The following is a 19867-nucleotide window of genomic DNA, read 5'->3' as shown; positions in this document are numbered from 1 at the left end:
GTGTTTTGTGCTCTGACTTGCTGCTGCTGGCACCAAAAGGTAATCAGCAGCTTCACCTACGCACTTAACCAAACTCTATTAAACCTGTGGGCTAGCACAGGAGGCAAGGGAAGAACATTTTAATGGGCTGTGCATTCCTCGGAGTAGACAACTTTCTCTCCTCTTTAGCAGCGGAGATCATATGTCTGGCTCTGCGACAGGTCTTGTCACCCACGCATACCATGACTCACTTTGGTGAGAACTGGGGAGGGTGGGGGCAGAGTTAGTGGAGGCATTACCCAAGGCCTCCCTGAAGGGGTGTAAGGTTTTGAGAGATTGTAGACTTAGTAGATTGTATCTCCTTGGCCCCCCAGCAACCCCCTATGTGGCTATCCTGTTCAGGCCAAAGCGCTGCATTGAAAGGGAGCTCTGCAAGTCGCAGAAGACAGCAGAGGCTGGCTCAAAGGGCCAGGTTTGTGTGAGTCCTCTCATTAACGACCAGAGCTGCCCCTCCTCTCAACCTAATGGATCCCACTTATGCTGTCATCACCATGCCAACCGGCTGTCAACTCTGGTGTGGAGAGGCTTTTGTGCTTCAGAGAAATGTAACTGTGCTGTGTTGATCTGTCTGAGACTATAACAAGTCACCACCTCAAAGGAGCCACCAAAGTAAATGCTTCTCTTCTTCTCTGAGATCATTTGATTCAGAGGGAGGGTGGGGGGCCGCCACTGACACCTTATTGTAAAGCTTGAATACATTAAGATAAGAGGACATTCGAGTCCGGGTCAAATAAAGGCCTTTTTATTGGGGCTAGACAGGCCGCATACGAAATCTGTTGGCAGCTGTTCACTAGTTGACTTCAGAGGATTAAGCAGGCAAAAGGAATATGCAAGATCAGCAAGCTTTTTGCTCTGCAGCGTTGGCACTGCCTAGTGTAGATGTTAATAATCCAAGAGACAAAGACCAGCACCTGTTATCTATCCGGTAGGAATCAGAGGGGTTATAATAAAGATACAATCACGCGTGAAAGCAAACAGATTCAACGATCTTTAAAGCTTTAATATTTAGAGAATAACAGCGCTGGTTGACATGCAATGATTTACATACAGTATTATACTAGCTCACTATGAAAGATGAGAGTTTTCTGTTTGCTGGTGAATATGGGTCACCTCCGCCCCTGGCCTGATGTCACATGATGACAGATATACTGTGCAGTAATGCAACAAAGATTAAAGACCTTTGAGATGCATTGACTATATTTGAACTACAGTTGGTTGTGGGTTATTTAGGGTCTGCAACGCACTGCTTTGTGATTTGCAGCCACTGATCTGGACACCAGCAGGGAGCAAGGATACAATACAGTGGCAATTTAATCCAGAGCGGGCAGATAATTTAGTGTAATCTGGTGGATCCACCTACTTAGTAATAAGACAAACCTGAAGGATGGAATGGCTTCAAATCAGAAACCTTTCCTACACCCGGGTTCCTGCATGATATGGTTATTTTGTGCTGAAAGGCTTACATAACATACATCTTGTAGGTCAAAAATAACATAGCCCTCCGTAATTCCTTGGAGGTCTGTTATACCACCCACATACACTGTGGAGCAATGTTCTAACATCATCTGTTGATCCAAAAATGGTTTGCACCTATAGATTTATTAGTAAAGTGTAATTCAAGATAAGTTGTGTTAGAGGGAGTGGTACTGAAACCACTGAGGGAGAAGACAGAGGGGAAGAGAGTTCATCGAGACAGAGTTGCATTCCTCTCAGCCTCATCCCTGTCACTGACCTTCCTGTGTGTGTATACGAGGGATTAGGCCTGTGGGCTGGGCTGGTGGTCTTCCCAGGCTATTTTTATGAAGATGTCCGCCCCCTGATCCTTTTGGAAAAACGATATGAGCACATGCTCCAAGATTCGAAAGCAATTAGTCAACTGTCAGTCAAAGATGCAGAAGAATTTGGATTATCATTCAGGTGGAAAAATGAGGCTCTGTGGTGTTTCACGGCTGCATCTTTGACACCTATTACTGACCTCTCACCGAGAATACATGAATCATCAATTGTGTACTAATGATATGGGTAGGGCACCATAGCTGGAAGTCTTTATACAACAGCATCACACTAACAGTCGGTCTTTAATGAGGTTACAAGAGTATCACTATCAACAAGATGGTCACCATTAAGCTGCCATTTCTGCTCCTCCTCCTTTATTTAGCCGTGGATGGATTGAACATCTACACGCCGGCAGCTTTCCCCTTCTGAGGTTCTGCCAAGACACTCTCAATAGCCACTGAGAGGTCCTGGCAATATAGTTCAGTACCTGGCAACCACAAAGCTGCTGGCGCCTACCTCTCATAAGCCATCTGCAACTGCTTGTGTGTGTAGCAGGCACCGACAAAGGCCACAAGTGTGTCCAGACACGTCACAGCATCCAAATGGTCCACTATCTCCGCCGTGGCACCAATATCCAAAGAGACAGTGTTTGAAAATGAAAAGATTTCGCATCTTAAAGCTTAAATATAATCTTTTACTGATGTGTGTTCGGTGTTGGCATTAGTTGCATTGAAGACTCTCATGCTGACCAACAATAATCTATCTTCTGGTCATCAGACCACATCCGCATCATCGCCTTTTCTCGTGTTTTTAAGATGAAGCAACAATGATTAAATCAGTTCAAAGGCTTAGTGATCTGTGCACCATCAGCTCCCTTAAAAGGTGCAGCAGGATGCGGTGGAGCATGTCCATTCTCCCCAGAGATTACTGCTAATAAGAGGGCCAGTATTTATAGGACGTCCCCCCCAGTGGATACCCCTAATCCTGCCTCACCCCCTTTCATCCCTGCCCACTCGCTGTGCCTGGACCGCTCTCTCTGCAAACCCCCAGCTTCAGCCTCACCCTCGTCCCATTACAGCTGAGGTCGAGACTTCCTTCCTACGATACTGCTTTTTTCTGATTCTTTGGAAAGAAGAGGAAAAAAAATTGCTTGGCCTATTTAGTTAGTTGATGAGCAGGACAGGAGATTGCCTGGACTATTAAAAACCCTTCTTTTTTTTCTCCATCTCTCCATTTCCGTCCTTATTGTCCAGTCTTACTCCCCCTGCTCTCTTTGACCTGCAGCTAAGAAAGGCAAATAACAATGTCCACCAGTGAGCGTTTCGACTGCCATTACTGCAAAGACTCCCTGCTGGGGAAGAAGTACATAATGAAAGAGGACACGCAGTACTGCACTAAGTGCTATGAGAACCTGTTCGCTAACTGCTGTGAGGGATGCTCGTCACCAATTGGCTGTAATTGCAAGGTAAGGAAGCATCATCAGTGTTGCCCTGAGAGCACCAGCTCTGACGTGACCAGTGTGAACAATAAGAACATTGTGTTGTTGATCTAAGGGTGACGAACATTTGATAAATTGACTTGACATTTTTTGAGCACATTTTGGCTAATATTGACAGTGCTCATCTTGTTATTCCTACACACTTATGCTCTAATTTGATATTTTACATGTCAGAATAATAAATGATGTGTTAAATACCCGCAGGATTTGTCCTATAAGGATCGCCACTGGCATGAGCAGTGCTTCAAGTGTGCCAAGTGCAGCCGCTCTCTGGTGGAGAAGGCCTTTGCCGCCAAGGATGATTTGTTGCTGTGCAATGAATGCTACGCCAACGATTACTCCTCCAAGTGTAACACCTGCAAGAAAACCGTCATGCCAGGTACACAAACTGTCACGTCTATTTAATGTCATTCTAACCCAGCGTGCTCATCTTGACCTTTGAAATGTTAGCTCGCAAAACTATCTCACCTTTTAGTAGCTGCCCCAGAGTCTTCAGTCATTCATTCTGTTTCTGTTTCCAATTCAACACTGGTCTTTCACACTAAACCAAATTGAAATTTAAGCTTCTACAGCTCTATGGTAGCCTGAGCCAACAGAGGAAGACTGATGATACAAGTGAAAGCTCCAGAACAGCTTTGAAATAACTAAACAAACGTTTCACATATTCTCTCTCCTGTAATGAGTTATATAGGGAATTGATGCCTGTTTCATATGTAAATATGAGGTTAGCACCAGGTGCTGTTAGCTTAGCATAAAGACACAGAGAGTGCTTTAACTGTAGTTGAAGCGTTGAAGAAAGGAATAAAGAAACAACCTGGTTTCTGCCATTATCACTTCTCATTTCATCTGCATTTTTGAGATTGAATTAAGATGATTTTGAATATGCACAAAACCATGACAAATTGGCTAAGTCCATCTGCTGGGGTTTACTGTGGTGAACGCTCCACAACAGTTACCAAAGAGACCTGGGGGTTGGGCTGTTTCCAGCAGCTCCAATGATGAACTTTCAATCTCAACTTTTAAGTAAACATGGATGAGAAGAAATGTTCAGAAAATAGAAAGTTGAGCACTTGCAGCATCACGATCACTAGGTATCATACAATTGCAATCACAATTGCTGTGAAAGCTCACATCCACTCTATAATTACATGGACCTCTATACTAAGAGTAGCCTATATGCAATGCAGATTCCTTCACTGTCAAGTCTTTCTAAGATTATTAAGACAGCATCGTCCCCTCTCTTCAGATACAGCAGGACTATTTCGGGCCACAGTGTTTTTGTTGTCATGGAGGTACCATATGCTGACTAAGCTGCTCTCGTCCCCTGTGCCAGGTTCCCGCAAAATGGAATACAAGGGGAACAGCTGGCATGAGACCTGCTTCCTGTGCCACCGCTGCCAGCAGCCAATAGGAACCAAGTCCTTCATCCCCAAAGACACCGGCTACTTCTGTGTGCCCTGCTTCGAGAAGCAGTTTGCCTACCAGTGCTGCGCTTGTAAGAAGGTAGTGCGTCTCTCTGGGTGTGTTACAGTCAATCCCCCCCCCGACTCTGACGCTTCAACTTTACTCACACTGTGACTGTGTAGCGAAGGGAAGCAGATTTAGAGGAATGGCATTGCGTGACTTTGTGTATGTGTGTGTATGTGTTACCTTTAGGCCATCACAACAGGTGGAGTGACCTATCAAGATAAGCCATGGCACCGTGAGTGCTTCCTATGCATCAGCTGTAGGAAGCAGCTGTCGGGTCAGCGCTTCACCTCCAGGGAGAACTACCCCTATTGCCTTGAATGCTTCAGCAACCTATATGCAAAGAAGTGTGTGGGCTGCACCAAGCCCATCACCAGTGAGTCACCGACTGTGTGCTCATGTTTTCATTCACTCTGACACCGCTCATGCATTTCTACCGCTCATATTGAATGCCCTCATTTGCATTTGTGGAGGAACTTGTCAGATAAACAAGGTGAAGATCTTGCATTAACCTGTGCATTATGTAAACACTTGTGTTTGATGTGTGCAGGTCTGGCAGGGGCCAAGTACATCTCTTTCGAGGAGCGCCAGTGGCACAGCGAATGCTTCACCTGCGTGCAGTGTGTCGTGTCGCTGGTGGGTCGCGGCTTCCTCACCCAGCGCGACAACATCTTGTGCACCGACTGTGGCAGGGAGAAGTGACCTTTCCGAGAGGGGTCACTGCTTAATCCAAATAACAACAGGGGTTCATATTCAGATACAGATACCGTAGACTCATGAATATTTCTTCCTAGTGTGTGATGCATAAACAAATTCTGAATGTCAAATGCTTATTCCCTATTATAAGTCCTGTCAAGCTGCAACACTAGTATCTTTACAGATGGGCATATGTGGCATTATGGATGAACACTTGCTTGGCTTCTTTTTTTTCCCTCATAGGCCTATATAACTACTTTTGACATTTTAAAGCTTACAGTGCCTCGTTGAGTCATGGGTTGGTGAAATGAAAGAAAATTAAATTTACTTTTATACTTCATTAATTGTTTTTCAAGTAAAAGCTCTATATACTTGGTATCAGCTTATCTGGAGATGGGATATATTGCTTTTCTTTTATAACAGCAAAAAATATAACAGCTTTAATTTTTGATCAAATAAAATAAACAATCTGAGGATGTCACTACTACTATTCTCTAGAGGGATTTAATGGATGATTTATGCTTCGCTCATGTGAAATACTTAATATCCTACCAGCTGTTCTAATAAAGACCTTTCTGTATACATCATGCTGAGATGGATATCATTTTACTAACTGCTGTTGCTTATCCTAATGTTTTTTTTCACTCCAATGATGCCATCCAGAGGAGCAAAGTGCATATGGCTCTTTATATGAAATTCTTTCAGACAGAGGGACAGAAGACAAGTTCAGAAAAACAAATATAATTGTGATGGTAGGTTTAAAATCCAGATTGTTTTATGACCATATTGTCCACTGTCATTCACCCTTTAAACAGCCATTGCCATAAAACGAACCTCTGTGTTTCTGTTGCCTCTTGACCTCATCGCACCCAGCTCATGCCCATTGTAAACAAACTAAGAGCGACCATATATGGTTTGATCAGCAGATCACTTGCTCCTCTACTTGTCCATTATCCACTGACCAAAGCCACCACTTTGGTCCGTGCACAAGCCAGGAATACAAGTGACCGTAACTGTGGGCACCTCAAAATATCCGTCCTCTTCGGCATACCTAATGTTTTGATTCTTGTAAAAGTTGGTTTTCTTGGTGAGGCGGCTGGATGAGTTGTGTAAGCGTCCTCACATGGCAGGATGAGCGCTGTAAATTGCTGACATAGATTTCCTGTCAGGATACAGTCACATGGGGAGGTGAAACTACTTTACACTTCATAAAGCCGTGGAGAAATCAAAGGGGAAGGGGGAGCAGCAGAGAGGTAGGGACGTCTTATTTTACATATTTTACTGAAGTAGAGCTGTGGCTTTGATTTAAGCAGATACCTTATGTGAGGACTTTTCACAGAGAAAAGAGTTATTTGTGAGGAAGTTCTTCTCTGCTTGCTGGTGAGCTATTACTAGACTGACGCTTGGTGTGAGTTGCACAACCAGAGTCAAACATTAATGCATCTCTGCAATGGCTTTTAAAGCATTCACACAAACACATGTCTATGGAAGACAAGAAGCCCCTAAAGAAAAGGACAAATCCAGCATCGAATGCCTTGAGTGCTATGATCGAAATGTGTATATAGGGACCAAACATGCAACAGTCCAGCACCTTGTCCTCCAAATCAGCTCAAATGGAGATTTGAGTCCTGGACAGAGTAAAGCCAGAGAAGGTCGGGCAAGAAAATTAGGATCAAGCAACCCAGTGGTCCAGCTGAGGGTAGTACCACTTTTCAACCATTTGCTGGTCCTGTGGGATCGGAGCATCACTGCCCTCAACATGTTCTCCTTGGAGCCCATTCCTGCTCTGAAGAAAATCCAGCACGTGTCTTTGTTTGAGGTGTGCGCTTCACCGCTCACAGATCAAACAGGATTTGTGAAGATGGTGAGTTCCTCCAGTCGCAGGAAGATGATCCGTATTCACGCGGTGGGAGTGGACAGGTGGGAGGTTGTGAAGGAAGTCCCTCTGCTTCAGGATCCCGTGGCCTTATCAGTAGATGGCACCTGTCTGTGTGTAGCCACCTGTGATAGGTATCTCCTCTGTGATATGGAGACTGGGAACACAGAGGAGCTTTTCCCCCACAATCACAACAAGCAGCGTGTTGTTGTGACCTCAGTGGGCCGAGGGGAGTTCCTCCTGAATGGGCCTGAATCTTTAGGTAAGAGCAGCCAAAATGTTTTTGGTACATGTTGTTCTACGGGCTGTTTAGCACAGACATATCCATGTGTCATACTGTATATGGTTCCCTTCCAACGCTGCTATACAGTTAATCATCTCATATCACTCCCCCATATATTCATCTAGCCACAGGATATTTGTTTTGCCAAGATATCACTTCTCCATGCTCATCGCTACAGGCATGTTTGTGATGAAGACGGGGATTTGCCAGCGCCCTCCCCTGCAGTGGCCTCTGGAGGTGCTGGCAGTCGGAGTTTGTTTCCCTTACATCCTTACCCTGCAGCCCCAAGTGTTGTCTGTCTACAGTATGTTGGATCAGCAGTGCAAACAGACTGTGAGTCTTCATGGAGCGAAGGGTCTTCTCTCTACGTCAGGTAAACCAGAATCACTTATGCTTTTTTTTTTTTTAAAGTCTGTCCCAGTTTGCACTTTTTTCATTCCATCATTCTTGCACCTACTGTTTCTCATACACTGAGTGTTATTATTCTTGAGACCAACAAACAAAATCTCCCCTCAGATGGCGTGTTAGTGTTCACGCAGAGAGACATTTTCAGCCTGAGTCTGGTGCCATTTAAAGAGCAGATCCAGGCCCTTGTGGGACATGAGCGGATCGAGGAGGCCTTAATGCTGCTGGATGGAGTTCAAAGCCGTTATCCACTTGACTCATACAAGGTGAACTGAAATGTGTAGACAATATAGGCCTACAGCATGACGCAAACATGTCCCTGCTCGGAAATCCATATCTAAATAATATGTTCTTCATTTCAAATCTTACAAAACCACATTTTAGGGGTAACTAGATGAAAACAGATTTTTTATTTCTCAGTTCAAATCAGGGGTTTTAGTTAGATGTAATTGAAGGTGAAACACCTCACTAATATAATAACAGGAAACCTTATGAGATTTTGCTTCACTCATTTCCAGAGTAAACAGAGGTCACATTACTAGCATAGAACATTGCATGGCATGCTTTGAAGCAAATGCTCAATTGCATGCCAACATAGTGTCAATAACAATGCTATGATGTTAAAGGGGTTTAATGTCGACCAGTGTCCCTGTATTAGATCAGCATGTTTACTGCATCACTGCTAATTACCAAATGTTAGCAGGCTAATATTTGCTAAATACACCCTAGCTGTTGAACAGTTGCTGCTCTATGTATGTGTATGTATTCAATTCAAACCTTTATTTAAGCCTCGGGAAATCATTGTGGTTTACCTCATTTGCAATGATGTCAAGGTACAACAACATAAAAATACAAATCAAACAGAGAGAGAGACAAAGTTAAAACATTCTGAGACATGTATGTATGTAAGTTCTGTATCTATCTATCTATCTATCTATCTATCTATCTATCTATCTATCTATCTATCTATCTATCTATCTATCTATCTATCTATCTATCTATCTATCTATCTATCTATCTATCTATCTATCTATCCATCCATCCATCCATCCATCCATCCATCCATCCATCCATCCATCTTTTATATGCACTACTCGGCCCCAGCTGACACTGTGTTGTAGTGCTGGAATTCAATATTTCCCAGTGACAGATTGATTGCACCAGGACATCGAGGCGTGGACCGGCTCGGGCAACATTACTGTGCGCTGCTTCTCTCTGTGTATTGCAGTTGGATGAATGCAACTGAGGACAGCAGATGGTGTCTGAGATTTAGTGTAATCTGTGCCATATCTCAGGTTACAGTTTAGAGGTGAACATGTTAGAATTAACATGCTGATGAGCCAGCAGTCATTTACTATTGTTAGTCAGGTTGTGCACTATTTGACGTGCCCTTGAGATTTAAAAGGTGGTTATACAGTCCTCTGCCTGCATAAATATGATTCATCGTCATGTATGCTTAGTTGTTTTTTTTTGTACTGTTGACAGGAGCTGCAGAAGGCCATCACTTGCTTGGCTGGATTTGTTCATTTTTACCAGGAGGGTTTTTCCGAGGCCAGAGATCTATTCATGTGAGCAAAAACCCTCTACCACTGAAAAATGTTTTTAAAAAGACAAATGAATAACAGCAAACTGTGCCATGTGAACTTTGTCTAACACAAATCAATACTCGTCATCCACTTGAACAGTAAAGGTGAGCTGGACCCCAGAGAAATCATTCGCCTCTACCCTGATATGCAGCCCTGTCTCAGCGAGGACTTTCAGCCCCAGTTTGACCAAGCGAACAAGGGCAGGGATCTCCACGTGCTTTGGCAAGAGGACAGAGACACATTTCATCATTACCTGGCCTTCCTGGGAGATTTTCTCAGAGCGGTCAGAGGCACCGAGCAGGACCTGAAGTGTGCTGTGGAGGTGGACTGCGCCCTCCTGAGGCTGTACACAGAACTGGGAAACACTGAAAATCTGCAGCAGCTTGTGACATTTCCCAATGAGTGCAGGCTGGATCATTGTGTTCCCATTCTGGAGCAACACAACAGGTGAAAATGAATAAAGATCATTGGTCACATACATGAGTTGAACAATTATTAATCAGGATAATTTACAAAGTAATTTCTAATTTGCTGCTCCTTCTTTTTTTTACTTCAGATTTTTTGCTTTAGGTTCCCTCTATCAAAGCCATGGGAAGCAAACTGATGCACTAAAGGTATCATTCCCCCAAACTCCACATTTTTACACTAAGTACCTGTAGAAATGCCTTCCTAGTTTGTTTTATTCTTCCAGACTTGGGTGAAGATTGACGATGGCTCCCTCACAGACCCCTCTTGCTCTGATGTATATGGCCATATAGTGCGGACTCTGAGTCAGCTGGAAATCAGGGATACTGTGTGGACATTTGTCGACTGGACCCTGCAAAGAAACCAAGAGGTGCCTTCTTCATTTTCTATGCGTTCAACTCGGCAGCAGAGGGCAGAGTTGCACAATGCAATTATGTGTTTAACATAGGCGATATAAACACCCTGGAAAGTGCAACCCACTCCACCATATTAACTCAATTGCCTTGATTATGGGAAAAGTGTTGCTAATTAAATCTCCAATAACAAGTTTTGCTTTATTTGAAAAAGACAGGTGTGCAGATTTTCACTAAGCGCCCACCAGATGATCGACTGGAGGCACAAGACGTCCTTGTTCGCTTGGAGAAGTATCCACTGGCCCTGATTTTGTATCTTGAGTTCTTAATCCAAGATTTGAGCAGTGAGGTGGGTGCAGCAGCAGCAGCGACATAATCTAATAGCCTGACTCCTTTATTAAATACACTGAGCCATGATTGGTGTAATCTGCCCTCAGGAGGAGAGACATCACAGCCGTCTGGCCTTGGCATATGTTACCAAGGCTCTTCAAGAAGAAGAGGAAACAGATTTGAAGCTGACCAGAGGAAAACTGCAACAGCTGCTCTGGGAATCCAAGTTCTATGACGTCTCCACTGTCTATGGTGTGTGGAGGCCTTATGGGAACATAAATAGAGTCATCAGCAAATTACGCTAAATGTCTTGTTTTTTTCTCATTGCAGGGAACATCAAGTCAACAACTCTGTACACAGAGAAAGCCATTCTCCTCGGGAGGACGGGCGAACACTCCCAGGCTCTGCAGGTGCTCGTTCAGCAGGAGCGAGACCTCGAGGCTGCCGAGGCCTACTGCTGCAGGGCCGCCCAGGGCCAAGGCACTCAGTTCAGTCATTCCCTGCTGCTCACCTTGCTCAAAATCTACCTGACCTCCAAGGATCTCATTAACAGCGCAGTGGATCTGCTCAACAACAACCCACAGGCCTTCACAGCGGAGAAGGTCCTCCAGCTCCTGCCCGACTCCTGGTCTGTTCAATTAGTTTCCCAGTTCTTAGTTGGATCGGTCAGGGAGGCCTTCCACCAGAGGCGGATGGCGATGTTGCAAAAGGCGCTGGCCCAGGCAGAGCTCATGAGGCACAAGGTCACTTGGGTGAGTTTAATAACATATTCCATATTTTGTACTGCAGTGAACATTGTGTGTTTTCTTGTTTCCCGTCTTCTGAACCCTGTTGCCCTTTCACTCGCTCCTCCACAGATGCAGGCCTCCAAAACAAAGGTCAGACTGGACAAGCAGCAGAAGTGTAAGGTTTGCCAGAGAGAGCTCACAGAGCCACAGTTTGCCCGTGCCCTGCATGGCGAGGTGATGCACACCACCTGCACTGAATAGAAAAGACCCTGATAAACCAGTCTGTTGTGGCATCTCTGCTTGACTCTTGACAATCACATTCATTTCTAGTCAGATATGTTTGTTTGCTTTCTACCTGATCATCCAGACTGTGTCATCTAGGAAAACTCTTGACAATGATTCAATTCATGGACCTTGGAGCAGACACATTCCCTAATTAGAAAAAAGAAAAAAGATTGTGTAAATAACTGGTTTCCAACTGCAAAGGAGCTTGCAGTGCACTTTTTCAGGGCGGCATGTCTGAGTTATTTCCTCGAGACACTGTAGACGGCAATAGCTATAAAGTGAATTGGGATATATATTCACTGATCAGACAGTGGTGTTTTATGGGAAACCACCCGTGGTCACCCCAATGACCAAAGAGAATGTGACCATCCTCCCCTGCTGTATATGCATCCCCACCATCATGGTTTCCACTGGCTGTGTAAATTTGTCTGCATACAGCTGGAAATAGAAAGTCAACATGCTGCACGTGAGAGAGTTTTTGAATTCAGACTGTGAATTAATTCACATTTATAACCAACAAACAAAATTAAACTAAACAGAAAGGAAAATCACAATTATAGGTTTAAAAGAATGAAAAGCAAGCAGGTCAAGAAAGTGCAAAGCAGTGGGGTCATTTCTGTTATAAACTAATTTTACAAGCAACCAAATGACATGTCTGTGTTTAGTATGGGAAATGAAATCAGAGGCAGTTTTAACCAACATTATCCCTATATCATTAGGGAACATCACAGACATGTGCTTCAAATAATAACACACAAACTCCAGTGTGTCCGCATGTACAGTATGGAAATCTTGTGAATAAACTTAAACACATATCATTAAGTCGGATCACACCGGAGTCAAGATATATTTGTCTATTTCTGTTAGAATTTAGTCATTAAGGCTAACCATAACTGCAAGTGTTTCTTCATCCTGATGCATTTTGGGACACGAGTGAAGGAGACGCCTAAGGGGGCTGGAACAGTCACTTGGCTGTGCTGCTTCTAAGTTTTTGGCCTGGGGTGAGTGACTAATTGCAGTGTAGATAAATAGTGAATTATGAACATGTTGGATGGGATTATCTCTTTGTGATACCCTTGCCAGGATTTCTTGCATTTTTCCCTCCTAATGAGGCCTTTGTGGGAGATTCCCATCGTTCTCTCTGAGGGTCTAGAAGGCAAAGGAAAGTTGTGCGCATTTAATGTTTTACTGCGTGGGTGTTACGAAGCCTTCGGGGAGTGCAACTAGGATTAAGGGCTACACTTGACTTTGGTATTTCTCACTCTGATAGTATACATTTTACCTCTGATTCCTAGAAATAGACTGAATCATAGGTCAGAAAACCTCATGACGCTTTATTTCTAGCGTTTTCTCTTTCATGCGGTTGCAGGAAAATTGCCACGTCCACTCTTCCATAAAAGCTCCTTGTAATTTTGATAAAGTAAGCATTTAATTTCACTCCCCTGTTCAGGCATTGTGACCATGGCTGGATAAACAGGTATCAGTGCAAAGAAAATCAAGAAGCATCAAGTCATTTTTTTTGTTTACTTGTTTTGAGATGTGTAGGGAGCCTCTCACAGTTCATGTGAATGGGCCATGAGGGCTGCTGCTCTGGGATTGGCTGAGCTCTGGGCTGTGCCTGATGACCAGTGACCACTGGGTGGACCAAGGGGCCAAAATTATGTCCACTCCTTCCCTGTTTCGGACATCCTCAGGGAACATTAATGTTGTTTTGAACACTTGAGGTTTTGTTGTGCCTCAAAAACGTTTTTCTCATCTTTGATGTTGACCAAGAGCCACAAGAAAACCAACAGATTAAAAATAAGCATTCACAAGTGCAAATACACCTTCCTCTACCTAAACAATTTAGTGCATTAATTTACTTCTCTCATCTGATGGGTCTCTCATTGAGTGTGAAAGGTGAAATCAGCCCCTTGCAGTCTGTAGTCCAGGGCCTATGTAGGTCTGGACTCTGGGTCTCTATGAGGTTCCCTGAGGTGCTCTGTGGTGCTGGAGCCAGATGGTCATTTTACACATAAGGGGAAGGGAATGGATGCAAAACTCAACGGTTATAGAGGAAAGTATGGTGGGCATCCAGACTTCAGTCTCCCATTATAAATAACCAATGCCACAGAGTCAGAGCTAGGAGGAAAACAAGACCATTTTCTTCTTGTGCTTTTCTAAATTTAAGGGAAAAAATGGCGTCTGTCTGGAGTGTAGGATGTAATTGTTTACATGATAACATAGTTTATATGGATGGTGATGCGGTTCGGTTGGGAACAGTATGTACAGTATAGGACATTTTTGCCTATACAGTATGTCATTGAGGTCTTCTGCTCTGTCCTCTTGTAGCTACAGTACAGCATAAAAAGTGTTTATTAGTTTAGTGTATATTTTCTGACATGAACATTGATTATGGTATTGATTTTGAAGAGGCTTTCAGCTCAGAAGTCTCCTACAGAGAATTACCTCCATTAAGTTAATTTGGCCATGATCACATGGTTTGATTTAAGTACTTCTTTTGGTCTATATGTGTGAATGTTATAAGAGGTCTAATAGAGACAGAGACCTTTCTTGAATCTAAATTACTTTAAATAGGGTCATGGTGAAGATTTTTTTTTCCTGTAAACAATGTGTTGTATAGCCTACTTGAATATGTACATGATGTCCCATGTAAGATAGAAATTAAATATGTCTTCATTTGGTGTAATAAAAGTGCTTTAAAATATTTTCTCTATTTCTATTCATCTTCATCAAGCGCTTAAACTCAATGTATTGGCTTTGTGGAGAGGGTTACTTCCTTGGTGCTTTTCTACATATAGAGTTTTGAGAGAATCAGAAGACGATAAAGAGACGCAGAAAGGTTGATTTTGCAGTTATATAACACAAGGAAGATAATGTTTACAGATTACAAGGGTTAAAATATGCGTTTTTTTTATATTTAGTGCCTCAAAGTCAATTATCTTTACTCATATCATAAAGTTATGTAAAGACGTAGCTTCCACTGTTTGGCAGCAGCTCAAAATAGTCCATGAAGGAAATGCTGCCTCAGGATTATGAAAACTGCAGCAGGTACCTTGCTAAATAAAGCCCATGGGAAAAATGAATACACAATGCTCCCCTGTGCATCGTGCATCATATTTATAGTCAAAGCCACAAATTACTGTATCATGTCGCTTATGACGCATTTTTCAGTCTGTCAGTGGTTGGCGAAAGACAAGGAGAATCTTAATTTGCAACCCTTCTGGTAGCAATAATGGTAAGGTAGCAGAAAACCTAAATGATTGAACTTTAATTCCCACCCTCCCCGGCAATACTAATTCTGTAGATGTAGCAGAACAAGTATGGGAATCAGTAGCCAAAGAGGATGATCAAAACACATCTTTTTTTAACTCCTAAGGCAACGCTCTCATTTTCATGACTTGCTACCTTGGGGTTTGGGAAAATGCCACTGGGAGAAATGTGTAGGGTGGCCCACTGGAGACACACAGGGCAGAGACAGAGACCACAGACACCCACCCTGCCCTGCTCCAGGCGTGGGTTATATACATCATCGCTACTGTATGCTATAGACAGTCACACCACGGCTCCAGGGATAATATTGTTCACTGTTGGTCTCTTTCAGTGCTCAAAACGGTTTGTTGACTCGATATAATATGTACTGACACTTTTAGAATAAATAGGCAATGATTACTGTCAAGAATATAATTTATTTTCCTACAGATAATTAGTTTACCGAAGAAGTAAATTACATTACGACAAATATGGGTAAAGTGCTTAGAGATTGTATGATAATTATTCTGAGAGAAGGTGGAGGGAAAAGGGGAGGGGGTATTATTTTTTACTGATGATAAAACAGTCCAGCTTTCTGAGAGGTATAGGAAGAGCTTGTTTTTTCCTTCCCAATTCTTGCATTTTCATTCAGCAGCATAATACGTCTGTTTACAGTTTACATTGTTGACTACATTAAACATCGACATGTCTGTTCAGGTATGATTTAAACTCACATGGTTAAAATGAGAGCACACAGTGAACAATGTAATCACATGAATGAGTTGATCTTGTTGCAAATGTTACCTATTCACCTACACAGGTGATCTGGAGCAAGTAACACATCCTTTCATTTGGATGTATTTGTGGCCATCTGATAAATACTGTTCATCATTCACTTTCTTTTAGCTCTCTGTTTGGTCTCCACCACCACCTCCTGAGGGTTGTCTAGATAGTTTCTAACTGTGTCTCTCTGCTGCTCAGGTGGGTTTTATACAGCATTTTCACTGAAGCCAAGAATGATGAGAAGTGAGTCAATTAAAACAGTGAAGTTTCTATAGAAACCAGCTGGTACTTGCCATAAACCTCCATAAAGCCAAGGAAAGCTTGAGATCATATGATAATTCTCTGTAGGTTCATTACTACAAGGGATGCCTCTCACACCCACTGTCATTTGATACATTATTATTATGAAATTTAATTATTGTTGCTTTGAGGTTTACATAGGCCTATTGCTTTGCACATAAAAACCAAATTGTGTAAAATGAGGGGCTCTAAAAAAGTGAAACATTATGTTCAGCCTGTTTTCACAACCCAGTAATTTCCATGCAGACCCTTAGGTAACTCTCAAAGCTTCCATTTATCAATGAATTCACCATAAAGCTCACAGAAACCACAAAAACATCAAACACAGAAACTTCACTTCTTTCTTCGACCATAAATAGATGTATTCCTAAACAACTTAAGAGGAATTAGCATAATGATCTGTGCTGTATAGGCTACAACTAATGACTCAATTTTAGATGAGGAATGAGGGCTAATTTTTGGAAAGTGTAAAGAGTAAGGACTTTGGCAGCCTCGTGTGTTTACAGTTCTTTTCTAGGAGTGAATTTCAGGTGGAGAGTTAAGTGCTCGGCCCAAGGGGTCTTGTTTTGGCCGTCCACCTGTTTTTATCTTTTAATCTGGAGGCTTGTGTCTGATTTCCATGTCTAGCAGCTTTCATCCCTGGAACATTTGGGTTTCTGGGAACAGAGACCTGCTGAGTAGTCAGAAAGTTGGGGCAGAGCTGCAATCTGGCCGTCTAATTGCTTCGTTATTACACACCCATTCGGGTACTTCATCATCTATATTGTGGTCCAGTTTTAGCAGCACAAAGTACCAGCAAAAACAATTAGGTCATATTTGTTATTAAGAAATATACACACAACTAAACACATTCATCAACTACTCTGAAACAAGCCCGATATATTGTGTACATAATATTATGCATATTCAAAGAGGTGTATTTAGCAAGCTGCAGGTGATGAAGACAGTCACACAAAAATGGCTTTGCGATCTGCCTCGTGTGAAACGAACATAATTAAAGCTCTGACAACAGAAGGGACACGTCTTCTGCGCCGCAGGGTCCCTCATGGATCCTGAGCTGGATCTGTGAGACTGTGCCGCATGTGGTGTTTGACATCACTGATTATAGAGCATGTGCTGCATTAAGTTACTGTTAGTATACCCTGGGAAAGTTGAGAACATAGGATCACGCATAATTAGACATTTAGCGCCAGTCCTCCCCGCAGATGAACACACCCTTCACCACAACAGATAGGCCAGGGAGTTAAAAATGTTCCCTGATATCAACCACCCGAGTTTGAAACGCCCTCCCTCTGCGATCTGGGTCTGAACTTACTGTAACCCACACAATAAAGATCCCAGGGGGGCTATGAAATCCAATACTAACCCCAAAAGGCTTTATTCAATCATCAAGCTAAAGAAATTGCAGGAAAAAAACCTTTTGTAATGTGTATTTTAGAGCGTAGCATCCCATGAACTATCATAAACTTATATATAGCAATCAAAGCTTGAATCAGAGCTCAGACAAATTAGAGGTACATTGTGTTTTAGCATAGAATTACAATTCTATTTCTACAGATCGAACATCTCTGGAAGCATTGAACGGTGGATATTTCAAGGCTTTCATTAAGTCCTTCATGAACCCTAACTACCCTGGAGCGCTGAAGAATGGAACGATTCTCAACTGACGTGAAGCTGCACGACATCTCTGCATTTTGTGGCTTCATGCACCAACACATACCCATACTTGAGGGTATTTCAGGAGCGCCTGAGCATCACTTTGCATCTATAAAAAAAAAAAAGAGAGAACAAGTCCAAAAGATCATAAGATGCTCTCTTCTTACCAAAAAGCACAATTCAGCTTCTGTTAATTGAATGACATTTGCGTCTCAGTGTATCCTTTAACTTGGTCTCAGAACGTGGACCATAACCTTTCTGAATGCATTTATTATACATTATATTTATAGAGGAAGCCTGTCGGTCATACACATCAAAGTCTTTATAGGTTTTGGGGCAGGACTACTGCATATGTGAAAATGTTGTATAAAGCCTTTTGTGGCTCCAAGGGAAGAAGCTCAAGGTCTGATAAATATTTGATTTAAACATTTGATGACCTCATAAAAACAACTGTTAAACAGCAAAGATTAGACCAGCAACTGCTAATTGCTTTAGTTCAGTGTTTCCCAACCTGTGGGCTAGTGCCCACTGGTGGACTGTAAAAGTAATACAAGTGGGCTGACAAATCATTTTTGAGTGAAAAGAGATTAATAAAACAAAACAACCAAGAAAACATGTGTGATATTTGATATATTATGAAAAAAAGTATATAGTATTTTTTTTAAATGTTTTCAGATGTAATAAAATTATTAATAAGCTTTAAAAAACCCTTTCATTGTTGTGACAGGCCATTTTCCATTTATTAGATAAACTGGAATTTGAAAATGATTAGCAACAGGAAGAAACATTAGAGATTTCAAAGCCATGAAATGGAAAAGATTGGGAGTCACTTGTCTGATTGAATCCTTTTCTAATATTTCAGATGTCAGGAGGAAGTTGTTGAGAAGTTTTCTGTCCAGATTCACCAGGTGGCTTCAAGCTAACAGTGTGAAGCTCAAAGATACAAAATTGTCTTTTTCTATTTAATAAAAACAAACAAAGATTTTAGAAAACAAAGATTTTAGAAATGTTTCAGGTTAAAAGTCCTTGAACCTAAACTCCTTCAGGCCAGGCCAGAAAGGACAGGATGGTTGCAACCTACTGATTCCTCAGAATTAACAGTTTACTAACGTCATACATTTTAATATCATCATCATAACATTAGAATGTGCACTTTTATTTTTCAAACCTTATGTACGTTTTGCAGACTCTAACTTATGCAGTACTACTTCTACTTTTACTTGATCTAGCCAATGCTATCTGCAGCATGATCTATCATTTGATGACTGATTTGCTCAGTCAGCTTTCAGCGCAGGCTCAAACCCTGTGGGTCCAAAATCCACATATAACAATAAACCAGAGAGCAGTCGTCATTGTGGTGACATGACCGTGAATCACAGTGTCCTAAATAAAGCGCTCTCGCTTTCCATTGTCTAAACACCGAAACCAACTCAGAGCTCTATAACATAACATTGTGTATGCTTAACATGTTGCTTAATGAAGCAACAAAACCATAGCAACAACTACTATTATATGTATGAGTAAACCAGAATAAGCATGTTCTTAAAACCCATAAAAACCCGGGGAAGTACATAGGCTCCAATCCTGAGGCAAAACGGCCTTCAGATATTTTAAAATCTTTGAGACTCTCTCTTTATGCATGACACCAAATATAATAGTGAACTGGTATAAATAGCTTTATTTGTCTGCCGTCTGTCAGCTAAAATTCCCTGTTCCCCACAGCAGAATGACTGCGTCTAAATCGTTTTGTTGCTTTTGATTGTTGCACTTTTTCGTTCAAATCATGAATAAAATAAATAAATGATCCACACACAGATGAAAAGCTTCAACTGCATTATAAATATAGTGACTAATTACCCGTGATGATTGTCGGGTTGAAAAGTCTGACAAATACCTCCCTGCTGTCTGCTTTGAAATTGTGTTTGACGGTGTGTGTGTGTGCATGTGTGTGTTTGTGCACCTCTGTGTGACTACACATACCAGTCTCTTTTCTTATCCCCAGGTGATTACTGACATTTGTGGTTTATTGCTGCATTTCATCACAGAGCAAAGAGCTTAAAACGTCTGGAGGAGCCAACCTCAGCTCTCC

At 42.2% G+C, this 19867-nt stretch overlaps 2 protein-coding genes across 2 annotated transcripts; both read left to right on the top strand.

Moving 5' to 3' along the window:
- Positions 1-3118: 3118 nt before the first annotated feature.
- Positions 3119-5482, top strand: fhl5 (four and a half LIM domains 5; the record flags this gene model as incomplete). Its single annotated transcript, XM_083997750.1, has 5 exons — positions 3119-3280; positions 3518-3692; positions 4647-4816; positions 4970-5156; positions 5331-5482. The coding sequence occupies 5 exons, from the start codon at positions 3119-3121 to the stop codon at positions 5480-5482; spliced, it is 846 nt and encodes a 281-aa protein (XP_083853876.1).
- A 992-nt stretch (positions 5483-6474) lies between these two features.
- On the top strand, positions 6475-14429 carry LOC311005834 (transforming growth factor-beta receptor-associated protein 1). Its single transcript, XM_083998442.1, has 11 exons — positions 6475-7614; positions 7814-8008; positions 8152-8306; positions 9526-9608; positions 9726-10073; positions 10183-10240; positions 10318-10461; positions 10659-10793; positions 10882-11026; positions 11105-11526; positions 11632-14429. Exons 1-11 carry the CDS (start codon positions 6927-6929, stop codon positions 11761-11763), a joined length of 2505 nt encoding a protein of 834 aa, XP_083854568.1. The 5' UTR covers positions 6475-6926; the 3' UTR covers positions 11764-14429.
- Positions 14430-19867: the final 5438 nt, after the last annotated feature.

The sequence above is a fragment of the Trachurus trachurus genome (assembly GCF_905171665.1).
Source record: "Trachurus trachurus genome assembly, chromosome: 22".
Taxonomy (NCBI): Eukaryota; Metazoa; Chordata; class Actinopteri; order Carangiformes; family Carangidae; genus Trachurus; species Trachurus trachurus.
This window is presented reverse-complemented; position numbering and strand designations above follow the sequence as displayed.

Coding starts and splice junctions, on each gene's coding strand:
- LOC311005834 (XM_083998442.1), top strand. CDS start 6,927: ATGGCTTTTAAAGCATTCACACAAACACATGTCTATGGAAGACAAGAA. Junction 8,009..8,151: donor GGGTCTTCTCTCTACGTCAG/GTAAACCAGAAT, acceptor ATCTCCCCTCAG/ATGGCGTGTTAGTGTTCACG. Junction 10,241..10,317: donor AGCAAACTGATGCACTAAAG/GTATCATTCCCC, acceptor TTATTCTTCCAG/ACTTGGGTGAAGATTGACGA.